Below are 23,986 nucleotides of genomic sequence, written 5' to 3' on the forward strand. Positions count from 1 at the left end.
TAGGCCTCAGGGAGCCTTATGGGGGTGAAAACTACGCTTTCCTGTTCTCAAAGCCCCCCCCCCCCCCAGCTTATCCCTTAAGCAGGCTGTTACCCTGGGCTGTCTCCACTGACTGGTATATCTGCTTCAGCATTCTTAAAGCAGACACCTCACACTTCCTCCACCCTGGGATAGGGTAGGTGCGACTACCTCCTGGTCCCCCAGAAACAGTAGCATGTTGTATACATCCTCCTTGACAGCCCTCACCTACCTCCCAACACTTCTGGACATGTATTATTCATGTTAAGCATTATAAAGATTCTTAATGTCTACTTGAACTTGTGATTTTTCTTAGAAATACTTTAAGGTTTCTTACTTTGAAAGTACATTTAACTTAAACAATTCATAGTCTAAAATAGAAGAAATGTGAAGTTAAATATTTTTATTAGTAGGAATCTATTTCTGTAAAAGTCTTGTGTGAAAAAAAAAATAGTAAAACAGCAGGGAAACTCTTGAAACATGAGTCCACCACCTTCACAGTTCAGATGGTTGGTTTCACCAAGGCCAACCTGGTCGAGTGGGTGCCTGAGTGCCAGACTTGAGTGTTTATCTTCAGAATACGAGGTCTCAGTCCAACAGTGCTGTCTTGTTTAAGGACCAAAGAGCAACACCTTCAGGTTAGGAGGTCACTAAGCTAGGACAAGGCTCCAGTTCTCAGGCTCTGCAGCCTGGACACCTAATTATGTAAGTAGTGGAAACCAATGCTGAAACCAAAACCTCCTTGGCTCAGAACAGCTGGGTCCCCCCAGGGCAAGTCTATATATAATTCTGGTTTGGCGTAATTGGGTTTTTAAACCTGTTTTTTCCAGGCTTAATCTCTTTCCTGCCAGTAAGACTACTTGTAGTCCCACCCTGACCCTCAGAAAAGAAGGAAGCCAGGCAAGACAGCAGAGGCCCAGGGCAGGAGAGTGAAAGGGCCAGTTTAATCAAACTACAAACTGGAACCAGGCCACAGTTGACAGTGACAGGAGGCCATGCAGTGGTAGTGTGAGACCAGGAGAGGAACAGCAGCAGGACACAGCGCCCACGGGAGCATCTTCACAGACCATTTAGGAAATAGACAAGTTTGGGTTTACATCCTGGGCAAGACTCATGTCCTAGGACACCCCCACCACTTGTGACTTCTTCCTGGTCCCCAGTTCAGTGCCACAGTTGTCCCATCTATGGCAAAAAAGACTGGCACTTACTGCAGAGACCAATGAACCTGTAAGGAGGCTCTTCTGACCTGCCATCTGTCAGCAAGCCACCAGGCACAAGTTGTATTCACACACAGCACAGACACAAAAGTAGACAAGACAGGCTCATGGGCATTCATTCTTTCTGGCCCCAGAAAATATAGGGGTTCACAGAGGTGTGGCCAGGAAGAAGATCTCTGCACACTGACTGACTCAAATGAAGCTAAGTAAGAACAGGGGCAAGTGTTCTTGGCTACCAGGGCTTTAACTAGCCCGGTGTCCTCTTCGCTTTATGCCAGGCAGCTCCTAGGCACCTCCTGGACAGTGGGTAGAAGTCCTGGGTTTCCATACCTGAGAGTTCTGAGGCCCAGAGTTGGCAGTCATTACTTCTTTCTTATTCCACCTCTGGCACCCCAGACAACATACTCCATATAAGTCCAGGCCTTAAGACCCTGTATTGCTTGGGTCCACTTAACTCTAGATGATGCCCTGACCTCATTTCAGGTCAGAAACAACTATGGTTCCAGGCATAACCCTCACTGTAGGCCCTAGTCTGGGACCTGTTGATGCTTTGGGTGCTTTTGGTCCCAGGAAGAGTAAGGACCAAGCGTGGACCTTAACAGAAAGGAGGAATGAGGACCCCAGTAAGAGACCCTCCAGCTTATCTTCTGGATTGCAAATACCCAAGCAACACACAAGATCTGTGCTACCCCCATGCCACCCACTGGCCCTTGGCCTTAAATCCAACGCAGTTTTTGCTAGAAGAGTCGGATGCTCAGGGAAGGGCAAGGTGAGGACAGGATTTCCAGGGTACAGTGGCAAAACTTCCAACCCTAAGTGGGGGCTGAGGGATGGTGACCACTGAGCATGGGGAGCAAAGCACACGGGGCCAGAGTAATAGGTGGGGGACTCCAAGTCTAGCTCCGTTAGCACAAGCGCTTGTATGTGTAGATGTAGGCTTTGCAGCTGGGACACGTGTGCGTCACATCCTTGAAGTCATTGATGAGACAGGGGATCAAGCAGCAGCCCAGGTCACACCTGAATTGAAGACAGACAGATAGGCTGAGGCCTGAAGAAATGGTCAGGCAGCTTACAGAGCCCCAGCAGCACCACCACTTGTCAGCACCCCACACCTACCCCATGAAGCAGCAGAAGAAACCCAGCACAAAGTTCATCAGGCCAATCTCGTAGGAAATCTTGGTGGTGATTGCCTGCTGGCAGTGGGGGCACACTGTCTGCACAGGTGCACCTTCAAAGATCTCTCCCTGTAGTACTGTCACCGTGGTGGCTGCCCCTGATGGGACCAAGACTGTGGCCGTGTGGCCCCCAGGGCCAGGATAGGGCCCTGGTGGGTAGGGTCCTGGTGGGTAATAGCCCATAGGTGGGTGAGGGCCTGGAGGAGGGTAGAAACCTGAAACAACACACAGAGAGATCACTGGCTGGCTGAGAACACAAAACCTATGATCCCCAGCACTTAGGGCACAGCCCACATAGCCTCTTAACAATGGCCCAGGTCTTTTGATCTCTACATACTAAGACCAAGACAGATGTGGCAGACAGCTGGGAACATATCCCAGATCTACTTAACTTTCTTGCTCTGGCATGCCAAGACTGCGTTTCCATGCCTGCAAGGATGAGGGTGTTGGCAACAAGAGGGAAGCATACCTCTCCTGCATACAAAGCTTTTGCATGTCAATGTCTGATATATCAAAGATCATCCAACCCCAGAAACTATAGGAACCACAAACTTTGGGCCTGAGAGCTACTGGTGAGAAAGGCCCAGGCTTCCAACGGGGCTTATGTCCCTGACAGGGAAAAGCCCACCACACCACATTCCTCAGCATGAACCACTGTAACCTTCCCTCAGTCCTCCTCTGCCACTATTTTCATTTCATATGGCATGACTGATGCCTTGCCACAGTCAATTCAGGGTGGAAGCTGCCTGTTTCCTTCAGGTCTCTTCCCAACTCACCTGCAGGCATGTAGGTGCCATCTGCATTCATGTGAGGGGGCACAAAGCCAGGCTGAGGCATTGGATGACCAGGTGGCTCATAAGGTGGAGGAGCAATGTCAGCAGAGGGTAGTGGCATGCCTGGTGGCGGCTGCATCACCGCTGGGGAGCTGCGGCCTGGACAGGCAGAAAGAAGGTGGCTAAGGTGGTTTCTACACACAGACTGGGCACAGGGTGACCCTGAAGCAGGGTTAGTTCACTGAAAAGCCTCAATCACACTTGGAATGGAGAGGGAGTTACAAGAGACCCCAGAAGGCTGAGGTCAGGAAAGACCTTCAAGAGCCAATGATATGAGGTACTGACCCAGCAATCCCATTTAGGAACCCTTACCCAGAGCAATTTGCTATCCTTACCTGGGGTAGGTGGGGCTCCACTTTTTTCCTCTAGTAGTGGGGCTGTAGGGCCTCCAGGATAAGGAGGGGGGGGCTCATTAGACATCTCTGCTGCTGATACTCCTGGACCTGAAGGGAAAACAAACTGAGCTCCTTGTTTCTATGCAGGGCCAACACACTAGGTTGTGACCATCTTCAGATGTCCACCAAGCCCAAGCAACTAAGTGTTTTCTCTGGCTCCTTTCAGAGATTCCCTGGTTCAAGCTCAGGTATCTAAGTGTGTGGAGAATCAGGGCTGGTGGCTAGGTCTAGTACCTTCGGAGCATCAGTGACGACTGGGCTCCCTTTGACACTTGGGATACTCTGTCTGCCAGGGACAACCCACCAGAGCTATCATCCTATACACTGCTCCATGGTCACCCACAACTCTTTGGAGGCTGGGGGTGGGGTGGGGTGGGGAATAGACGTCTGAGGACAAGGCTCAGCAATACTCTCTGGGAACCTAACCCCTACCTCTACCCAGGGAAACTTGGCACCCATTCTTCCAACTATTGACTGGGCCACAGAGGGGCAGACTTCTACCGCAGGCTGCTATAGCAAGGTTTGGAAAGAGATGGATTTCTTACCTGAAGTTCCTGGTGCAGAGAATGAAAGCAGGTGAGAGTAATTCAGCTACCGGCTGAAACGTGGATCCAGGAGGCTGTTTCAGAGAAAGAGAAACACCTTTAACCGCGGGCTTCCAGGTGAGTTATCACAGCATAACCCCTCCACTCCCACCCCTTTATTTCCCCAAGTGGCAAAACTGCTACATCCTCTGGGTGCCTACCATTCTCAGTCCCTACAGACCCAATGCCCATGCTTGAAGGAATGCAAAAGGAGTCAGCTGTGGGTTGCTGTCTGGCACTGACTTGTCCCCTTCTGTTTTGCTTGGGAGGTATGAAAAGTTAAGAGTCAGCAGGCTGGAGAGATGGCTCAGAGGTTAAGAGCATTGCCTGCCAGCCTGGTCTACAGAGCTAGTTCCAGGACAGGCTCCAAAGCCACAGAGAAACCCTGTCTCGAAAAACCAAAAAAAAAAAAAAAAAAAAAAAAAAAAGAGCATTGCCTGCTCTTCCAAAGGTCCTGAGTTCAATTCCTGGCAACCACATATTGGCTCACAACCATCTGTGATGAGTTCTGGTGTCCTCTTCTGGCCTGCAGGCATACACACAGGCAGAATATTGCATACATAATAAATAAATAAATATTAAAAAAACAGAGTCAGCCAAAGAAAAACACTGTTTTAGTCCATCAAATGTTCTGAGTACTTGCTGCAAGGCACTGGTGGAGAAGCAGATGCCCTTACAGTAAATCCAGGCACACAGACAGGTGCCAAGTTTGCCAAGGGTGAGAGACCCTGGGGTTCGTGATTCACTTTGTCCCTACTCTCCAACTTCACATGTTCCCCTTTGAAATAGTCCAGTCTGGCCTCTAACTCTCCATCCCCTGCCTTAGCCTCCCAAATGCTATGATTATAGGCATGCACCAGGACACCTTGCTTCCTAAATTTAACAAATCAGTGACAGGGGCAGAGAAATGAGATTCAAGCTTTGGGTTCAATTTTAATATGACAAGTTTGAGAAACTCCACTCCTGGCCAGTACAGCCTAAACCCCCACCCCCAATTCCCTTCTTCAGGAAGTTACTTAGGCAACCTTTGCCTGCATCCCACCTTTCCACAGACAGTGGCTGAAGCTTCCATCCACTTACAGGTTATATAGAGCCACTCTTCTGAAAAGCCACCCTCACATCTCACGGTCCCAACCTAGAGATTATGTTTGAGTCTGAAATGCGATGTACATTTCATTCAGTTGCTCTGGGGGCTGTTTGTTCAAAGTAGCAATCATGGATTGGAAACCTGATGGGTTCCCCTCACCCTGCATGAAGCTAACCAGGGAGCTGCAAACTCTCCTTTACTTGGTTACACTCACCCACCAGACTGAGATCTTGCTTCTCTGAAGAACTTCCAGATGGGATTTCTTTTTACAGAAGCAAGGATGGAACTGCCATTCTGAGCTGCCTACCAAAACTGAGGAGACACTAACTACAGAGCCATGAAATAAAGCAAACTGCTTTACTTCCGACCCCCACCCCAGGCCTTATGGAATGTGACTCAGCTCTAAGGACAAACATCTACAGTCTTGTGGCATGGGGTCAGCAGAGCACCACAACTCTGTTTCCTCTCCCATTCAGAAGAGAAAGTGTTCGCTTGTAGCAGGCGAACAGAATGGACAGGATGGAGATCTGGAATCAGATAAACCTGGCCTCAAGTCAACCTTGGCATGTCAAAAAGTCTCTCCACCTTCCTGTATGAGAAAACGCCTGCCCCAGGCCCATACAGAACCTAATCTCTAGTACATCCCATGGGGGAGGGGACCTGCTGAGGGGTTGTAAGTGTTCTGCAATTACATCACAGTGATAGTTGTACAGCTGTTAAGACAACAAAAGTACCAAACATAATTAATAATGGGGAATTATTATTTTGTTTTTGGAGACAGGGTTTCTCGGTAGCTTTGGAGCCTGTCCTGGAACTCACTCTGTAGACCAGGCTGCCTCTGCCTACTGAGTGCTGAGAATAAAGGCCTGTGCTACCACCGCCCGACCCTGGGAAATTACTCTTACAAATAAATTGTTAGGCAATTCCAGACAGTACAAACGTTACAGATTATAGAAACTAAGACAGCTATGACAGCACTTAATCTTATGAGATGCTTGTATATGCAATCCAACTTTCATCAGAACATTGTTATGTAGCACATGGCTGTACTTTGAAAGAATATGATTCTAAAACAGGCCCCTGGAAGACAGTATTGCATGGTATGCTAATTTTGTCAACCTGGCACACATGGGAAGCAAGAACCTCAATTAAAAAATTGCCTCTGTAAGACTGACCTACGGGTATGGGTATGTCTGTGGGGGCATTTTTTCTGATTGCTAACTGAGTGTCCAGTTCATTGTGGGCAGTACTAACCTTAAGTAGGTGTGCCTGGACCATCTAAGGAAAGCAGCTGTGAGTATGGCAGCAAGCCAGCAGGTAGTGTTTTCTTTTGGTTTCTCCTTGAACTCCTATCCTGGTTTCCCTTGGTGTGATAGACTGTATGTAACCTGGGAGCTGAAAGCTAAAACCCCTTCCTCTCCAAGTTGCTTTTGGTAATGCTGTTTAATCACCACAACAGGAAGTACACTAAGACACGGGACGGAAAGGGAGAAACGGGGACTGGATTCCTCCTGGTATGCTAAGTACAGTTGCTCTTTGGGTCACTAGATTCCTGGAGAGGAGTTCCAAGCACAAGGCCTCAGGACCCTGATAATTGCCCCTGGTATTCTACTTGGCTCTCAACTATTCATTATACAGTGCAACTGATCTAAGGCCAAGGCAAAGCCTGGCAGCCTGCCTTTGATACAGGGCCCCTTGGAGGGGACTGACAGCAGGATGCATATGTCTTGGCCATAGCTGCGGTTGTAGGGTCTTAGTTAAGTAAACTTAATTCTCTGGTGAAACTGTCCTACACACTGCAACTGCCAGTAGCCAGCATGCTCCCATGGTCTTTTCTGTTCCCCAGAGTACCAGGAAGCAGGCATACTACCAAGTCCCAATGCAGCAAAGGCCAGGGGAGAGGAAAGGGGAATGTGCACAAGTTCTCACAGGACTGAAGACAAGTCCTGAGGGGATGAGGCAAAGGTGACAGAGAGGACAAGGCTTAGAGGGACTTTATGACATGACTTCTAGGTCTACACACCAATGTTCTCCAAATGTTTTGTTCTGTGGACTTTTACCCCCCTGTGGACTTCTTTACACCCAATTATTGGGAACTTCAAATAGACTTATCTACTATATTAGAAATATCTCTTAAATACTTAAAAAAAATGAAGAATTAAAAATTTAGTTCAGCCAGATGGTGGTGCCACATGCCTTTAATCCCAGCACTTGGGAGGCAGAAGCAGATGGATTTCTATGAGTTTGAAGCCAGCCTGGTCTACAAGAGCTAGTTCCAGGTCAGGCTCCAAAGCTACAGAGAAACCCTGTCTCGAAAAATTAAAAAGAGGCTAAGAATGTAGCTCCGTGGGAGAGCAATTTCCTTGCGCATGTAAGGTCCTAGATTCAATCCCCAACACCAAAAAGATTCAATGTCATGAAACTATCAAGCTCACAGAATTTTAAGTTTTCAAAATTCCAATCAATACTCACCTAAAGATCAAATTTTAACAATGGCAACAAATCATTACAAATTTAGCTGGAAATAATGGTACTCAGCATTTGGGAGGTTGAGACAGGAAGATTGTTGTAAGCTTGAAGTCAAACTGAGTTACAGATTGAGAAATGCCTCAAAAAACCTAAACCAGGGGCTGAAGAGATGGCTCAGCAGTTAAAAGCACTTGTTGCTCTTACAGTGGCAGCTCACAACCACCCAGTTCTGGGGAATCCACTGCTCTCTTAATGCTCCCTGACCTCCACAGGCACCAGGCACATGTATGTCTCTGTCTGTCTCTCACACACACAGAGGCTCAGCACTCATACACATATGTAAATCTTAAAAAAAAAATCCAGGGCTGGAGAAATGGCTCAGAGGTTAAGAACATTGCCTCCTCTTCCAAAGGTCCTGAGTTCAATTCCCAGCAACCACATGGTGGCTTATAACCATCTATAATGGGGTCTGGTGCCCTCTTCTGGCCTGCAGGCATACATACAGACAGAATATTGTATACATAATAAATAAATAAATATTTAAAAAAAATCCAAACTAGTGGGCCATGAAGATGGCTCATAGGTAAAGGTGTGTGCTATGCATTCTGGGATCCTAAGTGTGATCCTGGGAAGCCATGAAGCTACTCACCGCCATACAAATGCTGTGGTGCACACACACACCCTCACATACAAAATAAATACAAAAAAGTTACTAGCAACATATAGAAACCAAAGTTGTTTCCTGTAGTAGGGAATTACTTTGTTCATTTTCAAGACAGAATCATCTGTTGAATGCTTGAATCACCACCCCGGCCCCAAGTAAGTTCTTGTTGCTATTAATGGCATGGGTGTGGCGATCCGAGGACAACTCTCTGGAGTTAGTTGTCTTAATCCACCTTTATGTGGATTCTGGGGGCAGAATTCAAGCTGTCAGGTTTGCATGTTAAGCATTTTTACCCACAGAGCCATCTCTCTGGCTAATCATTAACTTTTGACTAATAAAAACCCATCTTTAGCCAGCCAGTGGTAACCATTAACTTTTGGCTAATAAAAACCTATCTTTAACCAGTGGTGACACATGCCTTTAATCTCAACACTTAGGAAGAAGAGACAAATGAATCTTTGTGAGTTCAAGGTCAGCCTGGTCTACAGACTGAGTTTCATTCAGGACAGCCAGGGCTGCACAGAAAAAACCCTGTTTTCACAAACAAACAACAACAACAAAACCCCATATTTTTAAAAATAAAAAAGTCTTTGCTCTACTAATATGGTAGTCTGACCTCCAGCCGGGGACCTTGGGAAACCCTCCCCTAGGCTGCAGAAGACACCACTGTAGTGGAGAGACACCACTAGACTGAATGTAATAAACACTAAATGCCTAAAGGCAGGGTTAATTTTCCACTGTCAAAGAGACCTAGAGTCTTAGGTATCTCCAGGGAAAACAGCTTGTTGTTGTTCAACATGGACTGCACTCCAGGGAGGCACCTGCTGCTGTGCAGTCTTTTTAAATTAAGTAAGCAGTTGGGACACGGGCTCTGCATCAACTTCACTAAATCCAGCTCTCCGTTTCTGGCTGCCACATCAGAGCCTTGGTTTACTCATTTGCCTTCTTCTCAGAATGGAAGAAGGTCACCAGAAGGGGTCACAAAATGTCCTCTGCGGGGCTGGAGAGATGGCTCAGTGGTTAAGAGCATTGCCTGCTCTTCCAAAGGTCCTGAGTTCAATTCCCAGCAACCACATGGTGGCTCACAACCATCTGTAATAAGGTCTGGTGCCCTCTTCTGGCCTTCGGCATACACACAGATAGACTATTGTATACATAATAAATAATAAATAAATATTTTAAAAAAAAAATGTCCTCTGCTAGAGGACAGGGTTAGCCCCCAAGAACACTGTTACTTTATTACTCAGCAGGGCTGATGCCTCTATCCTGGACTCATCTGCTCCCTGATCACCTGCAACAAACCTCATTAAGACATTCTGGCAAGACCCAGTCTGAGCACCTCAGCCCTGTGGCATCCAACCCCAAACAGCCAAGGTCACAGCCTCTGAGACATCCTCTAGATTGCTCTCCTGTTAGACTGTATCTTAAGAAAAGTAGGGACTTGCCTGGAGCTCCCCCAGTCAGCAACACCCCTGGGAAAGCATTCTACCTCAGATGCAGTGGCATGGAAGCAGGGTGCAGTTGCTCGAACTGTATTACCAGGGTCAGTTGACTACCACTGCTGGAGAGGTCGTCTCTTGTGACAGCTCTGGACTAAGACACCAGCTGGCCTCAGACAGGCCCCTCTGTCTTTTGGAGCAGGTCCTGGGCATCTGGCCAGTGGCAGGGTATTCTGCCTCACATGGTCTCCCATTTTCTGAATGGGAGGTATCTGCCGGCTAGAAGGCCATGCAGTGTGATGGGTCAACTAGGTTAGGACAACTTAGCTGTCCTAAACCTGTTTTCCCATATCCCAAGGATAGGTTTTAGCCTAAGCCGGTGTGGTGGCCATGTGGAGTGAGATCCAGATGGCTGGTGCTTCCTCGTGGAACAACCAGCCACCTGGGCTAGTATCATAGTTGCGCAAACACTCATTCCAACAACTACTCAATGGTCCCATTAAAAACAAAACACCCCCCCCCCCAAAACCCCAGAAGATTCAGTGTTCTGGGGTTAAAGCCCAGGAGGAAGGCTTAGAGAGGAAACAGAGTCCAGCAAAGCAAAGTCCAGCAGGCAAAGAAGAGGAGGAGACAGTGACCAGGTGACTGTGTTGTCGGAGTGGGAGGACCCAGCTGGTGACTGCTTCTAAGCTGTGACCCTCAGATCCAGGCAGAGCAAATGAGAAGACAGTCCCATGCCGGCTCAGGCTCAGGCTTCTGAGATCCTCAGCACCAGCCAACCTTGCATGTGGAGGCACTAGCAGGGTGAGACATACATAGCTCAATGGTAGAACACTTCGTAACCATGAGGCCCTGGACTCAAATTCTTGTACTAAAAAGAAAAGAATTCAGGACAGCAAGAGTGACATAGTGAGATCCTGTCTCAAAAACAACAACAATAAACAAACAAACAAAAAGGGAACAGAAAAAGCCAACCCAAATAGCAATGGAAGCAGAGCCACCTTTCTCTCTTGACCATCAATGACACACTAAGAGCACAGGTCTTTCTGGCACTCTGGCATAATGATAATGGTTGATGCCCTAGACAAGTTCCTTAATGTCTGACTTGTTTTGAAACACGATGTTTTTGTGAGGGAGAACAAAACTCTGAATGCTGGGCCAAAATAGACTTCATGGAAGTAACAGGTAGTATTTATATCAGAAGATAACAGAAGAACTACTATGCAAAGAAACATCCTCCATCCCTAGTGAAACCAAGGCTATGATTATGTCACATTCAATAGTGACAGATTGTGAAGAATGACAGCCTCATGAAGTAGGTGGCTCAAACAGCTAGCTGCACCCAAAGCCACCCTTCCTGTGTTTTCCTTCTGTTATGAAATCAGTGGATTAACTAAGACACTCCAGCCCTAATTACAGTTCCCATGACCATCAGACTAAGCTCTGACCATGGCTGGCCTTAGTGCCCGGGCCATGAGAAGGCACTGAGGGAAATCAGCTCGTCTAATCCAGGACCCTTTTCTCCTTCCTGCTGGCTGGGCCACAGGACATAGCTACAGTAGTACAGTAGCAATGGAACAACGGAAGCCAGTACTAAGGAAAGCCATGCAGACCCCAACCACCTCTAACTCTTCCACTAATAGAAATAAACCAGCTTTAGTCAATTATTGGTAAGCCAATTTCCAATTATTAGAAAAAAAACTTTTCCAACTATGGGGGGGGGGGGAAACCTTAGCATTACAAATAAATAAATGTTACTTGGACCTAAAAGCATATAACTTCTTTCCAGGTGATGAACCATCTAAACATTTCCATTAAGTTTCCAACTGAATGGTTTTCTCCACATCACATAATATAGTCTTTTAGACTAGCAAGTTGGGACAAATGCTTTTATGGCTTAAAAACAGACCCCATCCCAACTCCTGACTGTACATAGCCATGGAAGAGTCATCCTCTATGCTGGATCAAACCTCTCAGTATGGCTGCTCTAAGGTAACTATGTATAGCTCTGTAAATAAGCCTAATATATTCAGTGGGTACCCAGAATAAACTGAGGTAGAATCTCACCTTGGTTTATTGTTGGGACCATAAGAGGTGTGGTAGACATTATTTATATCTCCTGATGGAAAGGAATTTTAGCAACAGAGGCTATCAATCATGGGCCTCTACATAGAGATCCTCTGGGGGGGGGGGGGACAAGGGCGCCAGAATAACAACAAAACAAAAACCGGGGCAGGGTATGGTGGTACACGCCTTTAATCCCAGCATTTGAGAAACAGAGATAGGAGGATCTCTGAGTTTGAGGCCAGGCTGGTCTACAAAGTGAGTTCCAGGGCTACAAAGAGAAACCCTGTCTCAAAAAATCAAGGAAAGGGGATGTAGTTCAATGTAGAACACTTGTCTAACATGAGCAAGGTCCTGGGTTCAATCTCAAACACTACATACAAAAGAGGGAAAGAAAAACAATACAGACAACTAGTAGCCCTGGAATGAGGCCATCACTCACTTCAGCACAGCCACCTGATTGGAGAGGCTGCTGCTATTGTATAGTGAGTCCTGAGGGAGCATATACCATACTGACACAGACACTCCCCCTGAGGGTCTGTTCAAAGGACAGCTCACTAGTGTCTCACTCAGGTCCTGACCATTTTCTCCCCACTAAGCTCTGCAGAAATCTGCAGCTGAGTTAGGCATTTACTAGTGTGGAACCAAGCTAGGACTCCTGTAGCTCATCAGAGACACTATGGCTAGGCAAGAGACAAAGAGAAAGCCAGACACCGTCAAACCCAGCACTTCAGAGGCAGAGGCAGGCGGATCTGAGTCCAAAGCCAGCCAGGATTGTTACACAGAGAAACCATGTTTCAAAAAACAAAAGAACAAACAAAAGATTGTCTCAAAGAAAGAGATGGGAGTGAAGGGGGGATCCTTTAGGAAATCCAGTTTCAGAACCTGGTAAAGGCTGAACCTTTCTAAGACTGTACTAGGAAGGCTGCCAGCATGCTTCCATGACCAACCTGAAAGACGGTTGTCCTTGGTTACTCAATTAGCACTGAGTAGACTATGAAATTCTACCTGTGGTCATCCATCTTCCACAGTGGAGGCAAGTTAGGAGGGGCAATGCCTCCACTGCTGGCCCTGACCATCTTTGGCTTGTATCTATGAAGTGAGGACACAAGCCCAACATGAGGAAGTAAAAATAATAAATAAATAAATACAAGTAAAAAAGAGAAGCAGAGCAATATAAAGAAAGGATTAGTGGCTCCCAACTTAGAAGTCATAATAACTGTGTACTAACATCCTCATGTTTCTCATCATTGTTCTTAGCAAACTCCCCAACAGAGCAAGCTAATTCTACTTTCCTGGAGGAAAGTTGTTCTTCCTATACATTCTTTTTGATTCATTCCATTTTAAGGTATCTGTATGTATGGTCTTGATGTTCAGCCAAAAGGATGGCTAACTCCACCTGACCCAGCTACAGAGTAACTGCATTCACGTCTGAAAATGACACCTATCTACTTTTAACCAACATGGAAAAATTGTATGAGCTAAGAATTGAGTACAAAAGCCGGGCAGTGGTGGCGCGCGCCTTTAATCCCAGCACTCGGGAGGCAGAGGCAGGCGAATTTCCTTGAGTTCAAGGCCAGCCTGGTCTAGAGCTAGTTCTAGGACAGGCTCCAAAGCTTCAGAGAAACCCTATCTCGAAAAACAAAAACAAGAACAAAAAAAATGAAAAGAAAAAAGAAAGAACTGAGTACAAGCAGTTAAGATCAGTGCAATTGCTAGGTGGTGTTAGCATTGCACGCTTTAAATCCCAGCACAGGAGGCAGAGGCAGGCAGATTTCTATGAGTTTTAAACCAGCCTGATCTTCACAGTGAATTCCAGGACAGCCAGGGATTGTTGGGGGATATTCAGTCACACTGTGAACCCCGAGTTTGCATTTGTGTTCGTTAGATAAAATTAAGCTTGGGTCAGGAGGCTGAGTTAGCAGTTAGTTGACAGAAAGTAATCATAGAGCATCAGAGGGCATTTGGGAGAAACAGAAGTAGCAGGGAGGGATCTGGAGTGGCGCAGCCGTTTTGGGTTTGGCCGTGTGGAAGCACAGGTCTTTAGGAGACACCAGCAAAGATAGGGGCTAGCTATTTGCTACTCAGCCTCTCTGAGCTTTCAGGTTTTCACGACAGCCTTTGAATCTCAAGCTTTATTTATACTTAGAATGATAGTTAAAACTACCTTTAGCAGCAACAGGGCCAGTGCCTGCGAGAACAGAATTCCCGCCAGTCTGAGGCTTGAACAGCCAGGCAGCTACCAAAGAAGCAGGCCAGTAACTGCAGAGTCACAATTGCTGGCTGTAATAACAATTGAGGTCCAGCCACTGTGCTGAAGTTAAAAAAGGGAAAAACAAACCTTATCTCAAAAACAAAAGAACAAATAATAATAATAATAATAAAAAACCAAAAAACTCAAAAACTGTTAAATCTGTTATAATTAGTCCAGAAAGGTGCCTCAGACTATGACAGAGTTCTCCATGGCGTGCAGGGGAAACGGGCTTCTGAAAACGCTCCCTCTCAGATATCACAAGCATCTTTACTGGGTCTTCCTAGGTCGGATAAAGTGACTCCCATCCAGGGCTTTGGGCAAACTGTCAAGTTGGCTAGGTCTTACATAGAGAGTCAGCAAGTCACTTGATGGAGGAGGGCAGGCAAGCAACTCCCTAAGGGACACATGATACACTAGAGAATGGCAAGGTTACAGGCCTGCCTGAGGCAGGCAATGGCTGGTTTTGAGCTGAGAGCAGAGCCCAGGCCCTTGCACTGTTCTCTGAGCTGCTGCAGAGCATGGGAGCTTGTTGCTGCCTACTCTGCTGTTGATACAGAACATGCAGAAGTACACACAGAGGAAATGAAGAGCAAGGATGGAAAAAGAGCTACAGCTTCAGGCACAACCAGAGATAAACAAGTTGTCGGCACCTGCTCCAAGGCAGGCAGGCTATGGTGACTGAAAGCTAAGTTTAGAAACACCACAAGCCGAAAAGACCCACCATCAAGCCACCAAAACGGAACTCTAGGGAAAAAATCCTGACATCTGCCTGCAGTCGCTGGGTTGTTTTACCCAGATGTCTCAGTGACATTAAGATTGCTATTCTGACCTAGGAAAACACATAAGACACAGATATGCAGTTAAACCATGTAGTTAGTCATGATAGTCATAGCCAACAGGTGAGGTTTTTTTTTGTTTTTAAGATTTTTATTTTTGAGCCAGGAGGCAGTGGCGTACACCTTTAATCACAGCACTTGGGAGGCAGAGCTACAGAGAAATCCTGTCTCAAAAACAAAACAAAACAAAAAAAGCAGCACTAGGGATTAAACTCTGTGAGTTCCAGGCCATTTTTCCAGGTCAGCCAGGGCCACACTGTGAAGCTGGAAGGAATTAATATGCCTAGTCCAGGGTCACAAAATAGCAATAGCAACAGCCTGCCCTTTGGATCCATACACAGATCTCAGCAAAGACAACTAGGAAGAATGGGAATCAAGTGCTATAGGAGTGGAAGGCAACTAGTACTTTACATTCATCATATGACATAGTACATAGAGGTTGAAATAAATGCCTATTACTGGAAGTTGACATGAGGCCCTGGGATACTTCACATCAGGTGGCTTGGGAAAACTCCAGATTCTCCCTTTGGGAAAATGAGAACATGTATCATGTTTGGAGCTGTCATTGTCAGATTTCCTTCTGACTCAGGTATCTCACCTTTCTGGCTAGAAAAGCATCAGAGATAACTAAATCTGAAGTTCCAGCTAACATTCATTTGGGTGTCAAGCACTTACTAGGCACCCAAAGGCAGGAGAACTACTGGAGACTACAGTAGGAAAGAGGGCTGAGGAGTGACGGACGATTCTGGCTGCACAAATATGCTAGAGCAGAGACAGGACTGGCTGCCCCGAGCCAACACAGCTACTACAGCATTCTCAGCCCCCTTTGTCATATTCTTGAAAGCGTTCCAAGAACACTGGCTGCCCAGAATGGTGGTAGAAGTGTATAATCTAAGTATCTGGAAGGTGTAGGCAGGTAGCAGTTCAAGGTCAGACTCAGCTACAGAGAATGTTTGAGGACAGCCTGAACTGTATAAGGCCCTGCCTCAAAAACAAATAGGATTGAAGAGATGGTTAAGAGCAGTATCTGCTCTTCTAGAGGACCCTGGTTCAATTCCCAGCACCCACATGGCAACTCACAACTGTCTGTAACTCCAAGATCCAACACCCTCACAAAGATACACATGCAGGCAAAACACCAATGCACATAAAATAAAAATAAAAAAATAACAACACAACACCAAACATTTAAGTGGGTGGTGCCTTATGCTTCCATCCTCAGCACTAACGTTTACATGGATTTCTTGGCACCTAAAACAAAAAGGTGAAGTCTCAAGTCTCAATGCCTAGCCCCTGGCTCTTCCTTCAAAAGCAAGGCTGGAGAGAAAATGGGAAACAAAACACAGTGTCTCCTTGGGCTGCAGTCTCTCCACCATTCTCAAAGCTCAAAGGCTATTCAAGGACTTTAAAGGGCAGTTTGACGGCATGAGGTCTTTGCTTTACCAGCTGACTTTAGAACTAATCAATGATTGGTACCTGAGAATTCAACTCTCCATCTGCTATTTGAGGGAAGGGAAGAGTGAACACCGCCCTGAGTCTTCAGAGCTCATAGGAAGACAACACAACTGAAATTCAGGTAGTATTTGATTTTATTCAACCAATAAATACTGAGTGCTCGCTACGTGTGAGACAATTTCCTAGCAATCAAGGTGGGAAACATTTATTTTAACAGACTGGGAAAGGGAGCTACCAACAGACATATACACAGCAGTACAGTGATGGAGGAACAGTTAGAGAAGGAGAGCTACAGAGCCTAATTTACATAGGAAAGACGTCACTGAACGTGAAACATTTCAGCACAGGCAATGCCAACTACATGCAGTGTGGGAAGGAGAGCCAGGTCAAAGGTGAGAGGCAAGGACCCCCTGAGCAGACTGGAGAGAGGGGATTCTAGGGAGCTCCCGCAATGAGGGCAGAGACGCAGTCAGGAGAGCAGCTGGGCTAAGATCTTTTTTACACTGGATAATCTGGGAAATAGGGTAGGGCATCCTTTGGTTGTCCCAGTCTCCTCTGCACTGTGTGGTGCACCATTACCAAACAGGTGGCTGCTAGAGGTACCTCTGGCTGTTCCAGGTACAGTTCCTTTTTGGCCAGTTTGAAGCCACAGAGAAACAGGTCACAGTGTGGCTCATCTCTAGGTCAAACCGGTAAGCCATGCATATGTGGAAGCCTAGCTTGACCACAACCAGGGGTCAAAGACTAAGGCCCAAGCCTTACAGATACAGAACGCCTGGGACATCTGAGCTGCGAAGTGATCATGCGAGGTCGTCTTCTTCAGGTCTAACATAGGCCAGTTTTAGTCAGTGAATCTACATTGGTCTAGTTTCCTTTTCTAAGTGACTTCTGATTCCTCAATGCAGACAATTCACTGTACCCTTGTCCCAGTCCTCAGGTACCCACCTGGAGAGGCTATGGTTTGGGACCCTGCAGGATGGCACATAGGGAGCTCCAGGCCCAGCGCATTAGTCACTCCCACAGCTCATACAACAGGAGTGTTAGAGCTTGGCTCACATTCCTAGGCAGGAGCTCCCCATCCAGAAGGCCCTATTTCTGTACGCCACACCCAGTCACCAAACTGGATGGCTGAAAGTGGCTCCAAACATTTTTTTTTTCAAAATTACAATTTACTTATATGTGGGCTCATGTGCCACAGTATACCTGTGGAAGTCAGAGGCCAACCTAAGAGAGTTGGTTTTCTTCCTGTTATGTGTGTCCTGGGGATTAAACTCTAAAGTCAAATGCCTTTACCTGATGAGCATCTTGTCAGCTACCAACTTTTTAAAATTTTTATTTTATGTGTATGGGATTTTGCCTGCATAGATGTCTGTGCACTGCATTCAAGGAGTGCCTGAAGAGGCAAGAAGAGAATGTAGGAAACAGGCGGTGGTGGAGCACGCCTTTAATCCCAGCACTCGGGGGGCAGAGGCAGGCGGATCTCTGTGAGTTCAAGGCCAGCCTGGCCTACTGAGCTAGTTCCAAGACAGGCTCCAAAGCTACAGAGAAACCTTGTATTGAAAAACAAACAAACAAAAAAAAGAGTATAGGATCCCATGGAACTGGAATTACTATAGGTGCTGGGAACTGAACCCAGGTTCTCTCAAAGAACAGCAAGTGCTCTTAACTGCAAAGCCATTTCTCCAGCCCTGACAATTTAAAACATTTTCTCTAACCTTGACCAGTGCTTCTAACTCTATGGTAAAACAAACATAAAACCAAAACGCTCTATCTCATCTGATGACCAAGATGAGAAAGAAAAGGTCTAGGTTCAGCCCTATGTCCCAAACCCACTCCAGCCCCACCCACTGTATACACCTGCTGAACAAACGAGTCCCTGAGATTTGGGATCCACCGCAGTGGCCATCCTACGCTACTCCTAAACCAAATGCCCACCGCCCTCCACTCCAGCTACAACACAGCCACAGTGGAGGTGGACGTCACAGTCTGCTTCCTGAAAGGACCTTTATTTATGGCCAGAGTTAAAACAGCAAAGGGCAGGGCATGGTGGTGCACATCTTTAATTCCAGCACTCAGGAGGCAGAGGCAGGTGTGGAGTTTGAGGCCAGCCTGGTCTACAGAGCGAGTTCCAGAACAGCTAAGACTACACAGGAGAAACCCGTTTCGAAAAAAGAAAACACACAAATCCCCCCCCCCAATAAAAACGGGGAAAAAGCCACTTCTTGAATCACAATCCTCTCCGAGGAGGAGTAATCACAGTGCAGCCAGCACAGCTCGTACTTCTGTGGTCCTCTTTCCTTTTAACCCGCTATTTTAGGGTGTGAAGGCCGGCTTCGTCATTATGTGGAAACTCTGCTAGAAGTGCTCTGCCTAGGCTACCTCCTAGAGCAGTGGTTCTTAACTTTCCCAATGGTTTGACCCTTTAATACAATTCCTCATATTATGGTGACTCCCAAACATAAAATTATTTTTGTTGCTACTTCATAACTGTAATTTTGCTACTGTTATAAATCATAATGTAAATATGTGTTTTCTGATGGTCTTAGGTTTCCCCTGTGAAAGGGTTGTTCGACTCCACAAAGGGTCTTGACCTACAGGTTGAGTACTGTTATCCTAGACAGAGAACCAGTCAAGGAGCAACAATAAATAAACAAAAGACACTGTACTGAAATCTCATTCAATTCCCCAACTGTGATGCTGTTGTACTGAATGTCACTGAGGCATAATAACTACTCATCAAGGAGTAAGAAGTCAGAATTCTTCTCAAACGCCACTCAAACAACTACTGCACCTTACTACCTATTTCCACTAGGGTTTCTTCTAGAAGGAAAACCCCAGACACAGCATGGAACTGGATGTGAATTCAGACTAATTTAACATTTACTGACTGTGCGGCTTATAAGGCACATTCAGAGTTTGAGCTGAACTCCTCTGACACCTTGTAGTTAAGAACTGACGAGCTGGCTCACCCGATGGCCAGACAATCGGGGATCTTCAGCCCTCACTCAGAAGCGAGCCGATGAGGAGTATTTCCTAGAAAGACAATGCACGACAGCTGCTTTCAAGGGGAGAATAACCGTGTTTTTTGTAAACCAACACCCCCTGTTCGTCTCCTGGGATCAAGCAATCAATTCTTCCACCTCAGCCTTCACAGTAGTTGAGAATTCAGGGGTACCATCAGACTCTACGTTAAGGCTTCTTTACGCTATGCAGCTTTGTGGTCTTTCTTTTGTCTATTTACGAAGGAATTCTAATCTTTTTCAGCACTTATCAGACACCGGTTTTCATCTGGCCTGGCTGTTCTCTGCCTAAATGTAACACATGACGTTCTCGGGAGGGAAATGGCTTGTCACAAAACTTCAGAGTCACCAAGAGGGCTCTTCAGTGTGGTCTGCCATCTCCAAGTCTAGGACTCTATCATCATCACCAGAGTTTTGAGGTACCAGGTAGGTCCAGGGGGTCACAGCCTCAGAAGTGTGTGGGTGGGTGGTTCTAGAAGGGCAGGAAACTCTAAGAAAGGGCTGAGGCCTGGCTTGTTCTCCTCTCTGGTAGTAGTGGGACACTACCATAAAGCTTACCCTACAAGACATGGTGGTTAGGGGAATGCTGTATGGAGATGGAGCCTTCTGTGGACTCCAAAAAATGGGTCCATTTCTGTTTGGTACAATCTACTTCTAAGTTCTCTCACAAGACAAAAAACCTCCCATCAACACTGCCAGCCAGACTCTCCTCCTCAGCCCAGTAAAGACCAACTCCTCTGTAGAATTCCTCCATTCTGACTTCTTACTAGAACATCTTTCACTTATAGGACACTTTAACATAAATGACAAAACTTTTACTGCCACATCTCCCAAACTGTGTGCTTCTTACATTTCTGCCTTTTGAGTGGTGTTTCTGAAAGCAGAGAATGTACAGAGCTTGTTTCTTCTCCCTAACAAAAGAACAGAGTGTGTAACAGTCTGGTGTTCACAGCTGTGGAGCAAAGACCTGTGGGTCTCAAAGCTGTGACCGTAAGCCATCAGTATCATGGCTGTATACCTCCAATCTGTTCTAGAGCTTCAAAAACACCCACCACACCAGCAGGTTCAAACTGGGCAAGCTTGTAACACACAAAACAAGCCAAGAGAACAAGGCCAAGGGCTGAACAAGCAGACAGCTCACTTTAATTATTGCCAGCATAATCTGCTGGGACAACCAGGCCTCTGGGACACATTCCATTTTCTCTCAAAACAGTTTTGTTCCCTCAAGTATTCTTTCCACACTCCTGTTTCTTCTGATTCTAGCACCATGATCAAATGTGTTTAAGTCCTCTAAAAGCCTTTCTTGATTCTAAAACCACATCCTGTGAGAAACCCTCCAAAACTCTTTGGATCTTCAGGGCTGAGAGGCAGGTTGACTTCTAAATAGCCGAGGTTGAAAAAGATTTCTAAAACTAGTTAATAACGTGCCAGCTTAACTACTAGAAATGGAAACATACTGTTATCTGCAGTGTACTTTGGCAAGTATGAAAATACGAAACTGCTGGATGGATACACAATAAAGGACAATATGAACTGCACGTTCTAAGTGGTAGTCCACGGGTATGCGCTGTAAAAAAAACCAACATTTTCTGTATGCTTTGAAATTTTCCTAACTAAACGTCGGGGTAGGGGAGGTCTTGGAGACAGCGAATGACTGAAAATATCTTTCTTCTTATGAGCAGAGGGCAAGAAGAGCAGACATGCCATGCCGCCTCTTCCCACCCACCTCAGGTCAGCCCCAACATTAGAACAAAAGGAAAGAACAGGCCTACTGCTCAAACATGCCCTGTTTGGAGTGCACCACAAAACTGACGTAAGAGCTACTCAACGCGCCCCCCCAAAAACCCTTGGTCCTCACTCCCGAGACGCAGGTTCTCGGTCCCATATGTGCATGAGAATTTCTGGAGAGCTGACTAAATGCAGATTTCTGCCCCCCCCCCCCCCTTAGCTACTCATTCAGATCCAGGTCTTTCTGATGCAGAGAATCCTAAGCTGTTCACGCCATCTTCTTTCACACCTGTTGAGGCCCCAGGGGACCCACTCCTCCAACGTACTGGATTCGCCAGCCTACCGCCTTCCTAACGTTCTGCCGGAGAGCCGCGTCCAGACCTGGAAACAGGCAGGGAAGGGAGAGCCAGACAGGCTCCTGCGAGACCGCCAAGGTCACCCGCGGGTCTCTGAGGTGGCTTGGCGAGGGGACCCTCCCCGAAGGACTCCCCTTCCTCTACCCTCCATATCCAGAGGAGAAACAGCACACACAGCCTTCCTTACAGAAATGCAGAAAGGCGTGATAAGGGAACACCCCAGTGGACTGGCCCTCCTCCGGCCGATAATCCCGTGTCTGCAGGCCCAGTCCCTCGCGGCCCTGAAAAGCGGTCCTTCGTAGCCCAGCGGCGGCAGCCACACCGAAATCAACTGACCGCCCTGATTCTGCGTCTCTGGGGAAATGGACTGCACCACACTACCCCAGCCCCGTTTACCTCGGAATCCAGAAACCCGAGGCCGAAGGAACAGAGAGGCCGGCGGGCGTCCAGCCCGGTGCTCCCAGGAGCCCCCTCTATCAGCGGGCTCGGAGCGCACACCGCCCCCGCACCTAGAGGACCCTGGGACTTGTAGTCCTCCTATGCACCCGCAGCATTCCCTGAGGCGGGGGCCTGCGGCTCCCGGCACCCCCCGCGCGGCGGAGGGCTGGGTCACACGGGCCGAGGGTTTCGGAGCCCAGCCCCCGCCTCCGCGTGCGGGAGGGGGTCCCACTGGAAGCCACCCCGGAGTCTCAAGAGGCGACTCACCGTCGTTGAGGCCCCTCACGGCGCAGCTGCAGGAACGGCAGCCTCCGTTCCCGTTAAGAGGAAATGGATAGGCTTTGGAGAAAGGCCCAAGCCGCTGGCTTCGCAGCGAAAGGCGGAGCCGAGCTTCACATGTGACGAGCTTGGGTGACGACAATGGAGGCGCGTTGCAGGCGTGAGATAAACACGTGGGAGGACCCCAGTCGCTGAGCTGGGGAAAGGCTGGAGAGGGTGGGTGCGGCGGTGCGGGCGGTGCTTGCGCTCCCTCCCTACCCGGGCCAGCAGTGCCCTGCACGGATAGAGGGAGTGGCACCACCCTTGCCCTTGGCCGTCCAGGAGCTGTGCTTGGAGCTGGGAACCACCCCAGCTGTCCCTGCCCTCGCAGCTTCCATTCTGACAGACGATGTCCATACACATAAACCACAAAATCCCCAGCGCTGCGAAGGCAAACTGCGGAGCGTCCCAGCAGAATTATAGAGTGTTGCCTGTGGGCAGGAAAGTTAGGAATGGAGATGGTGGAGGGAGTTGTGAAGAAAGGAACTGGCTTTAGATGACCAAGAACTGAAAGACACTGGCCAGCAAGGTGAGGACTCTGGAAGGTAGGCAGGATCCAAGTCACCAGGGCCATTGAAGGAGTTTGGGTTTATTACAGATAAAAACTAAAACCCTTGACCGACTCTCTCTTTTCCTCTTGTATTTGTGTGTGTATTGGGTACTTATGGAGGTCAAGAACAACTTTCAGGACCCAGGTCTCCCTCCAGCATGTGGATTTTGGCTATCAAATTCAGGTCTCCAGGCTTGGCAGACTAACAACACCCATGGGCCATCCCACCAACCCTTTTGTGTGTTTGAGACGGGGTCTCCCTCTGAAACCGCGGATAGCCTTGCGTACACTTTTTAGTCCAGGATAGCCTCTGACTGTCCTCAGGCAGGGAGCCATCACGTGTTGATGAGTTTTAAACGTTAGAATTACAGCTGATCTTCATTACTGACAGGCTTTATAGTCAAATTTCACCTGCTCAGTAACATATTTCTATATAAAGCCAATAATTGTGCTTTCTCATTTCATGGATGTATGGATCCTGTGCATTCTTAGCCCATGTTAAGTATGGGCAACCTGTTACAAATATCTTTTATTAGTTGTATAGGTGTTAGTTAGTGGTTTTGCTGTTTAAAATGGCCCTAAGGGTAGGGCTGAATTGCTGTCTAGTGTTTCGAGGTAAAAAGGGATTTGCTGTCTTTTGTGGGGATTATACCCATTAGTGATTAATTCTGACTCACCAGTAATGAATCAGTGTCACATTAAGGAAAAAGTAAAACCACTCCCCTTGGAGTCGTTTAATCCAGAGCAAGTTCCGGTTATAATTCTCCGCTTCATGCTTTCTGTGTCTGCCCTCCTTTGTTGTATGAGTTTGAATCTGTGCCTGCCTGAGGCTGCCATGTGAAAATGTATTAGATGAGTTTGTGTAGGCTTGGCTTTAAGTTTAATTAAACAGAACCAATAATATACATTAAATAAGGTATCTTTAAACATGAACATTCTGCTGAGTGGTGATGGCCCACACCTTTAATCCCAGTACAGGAAGCAGAGGCTGGTGGAGCTCTGTGAGTTCAAGGACAGCCTGGCCTACAGACCTGGTCCAGGAAAGCCAGGGTTACACGGAAAAACCCTGTCTTGAAAAGCAAAAAC

At 47.1% G+C, this 23,986-nt stretch overlaps 1 protein-coding gene across 5 annotated transcripts; it reads right to left on the reverse strand.

The window, feature by feature from the left end:
- Positions 1–934: 934 nt before the first annotated feature.
- Cdip1 (cell death inducing p53 target 1) lies at positions 935–22,763 on the reverse strand. Of its 5 annotated transcripts, none has more exons than XM_075941865.1 (7): positions 21,991–22,079; positions 4,660–4,748; positions 4,184–4,257; positions 3,579–3,686; positions 3,187–3,342; positions 2,352–2,625; positions 935–2,252 (listed from the first exon to the last, which is right to left on the reverse strand). In XM_075941865.1, the coding sequence occupies exons 4-7, from the start codon at positions 3,661–3,663 to the stop codon at positions 2,141–2,143; spliced, it is 627 nt and encodes a 208-aa protein (XP_075797980.1). In that variant the 5' UTR covers positions 3,664–3,686; positions 4,184–4,257; positions 4,660–4,748; positions 21,991–22,079; the 3' UTR covers positions 935–2,140. The 5 variants fall into 5 exon arrangements, with proteins under 5 accessions (XP_075797980.1, XP_075797982.1, XP_075797981.1 ...); XM_075941867.1 differs by lacking the exon at positions 4,660–4,748 and adding an exon at positions 21,565–21,619 and having other exon boundaries at positions 21,991–22,067; XM_075941866.1 differs by lacking the exon at positions 4,660–4,748 and adding an exon at positions 19,460–19,523 and having other exon boundaries at positions 21,991–22,063.
- Between the last annotated feature and the right edge of the window lie 1,223 nt (positions 22,764–23,986).

Source organism: Microtus pennsylvanicus, chromosome 11 (assembly GCF_037038515.1).
Source record: "Microtus pennsylvanicus isolate mMicPen1 chromosome 11, mMicPen1.hap1, whole genome shotgun sequence".
Classification (NCBI taxonomy): Eukaryota; Metazoa; Chordata; class Mammalia; order Rodentia; family Cricetidae; genus Microtus; species Microtus pennsylvanicus.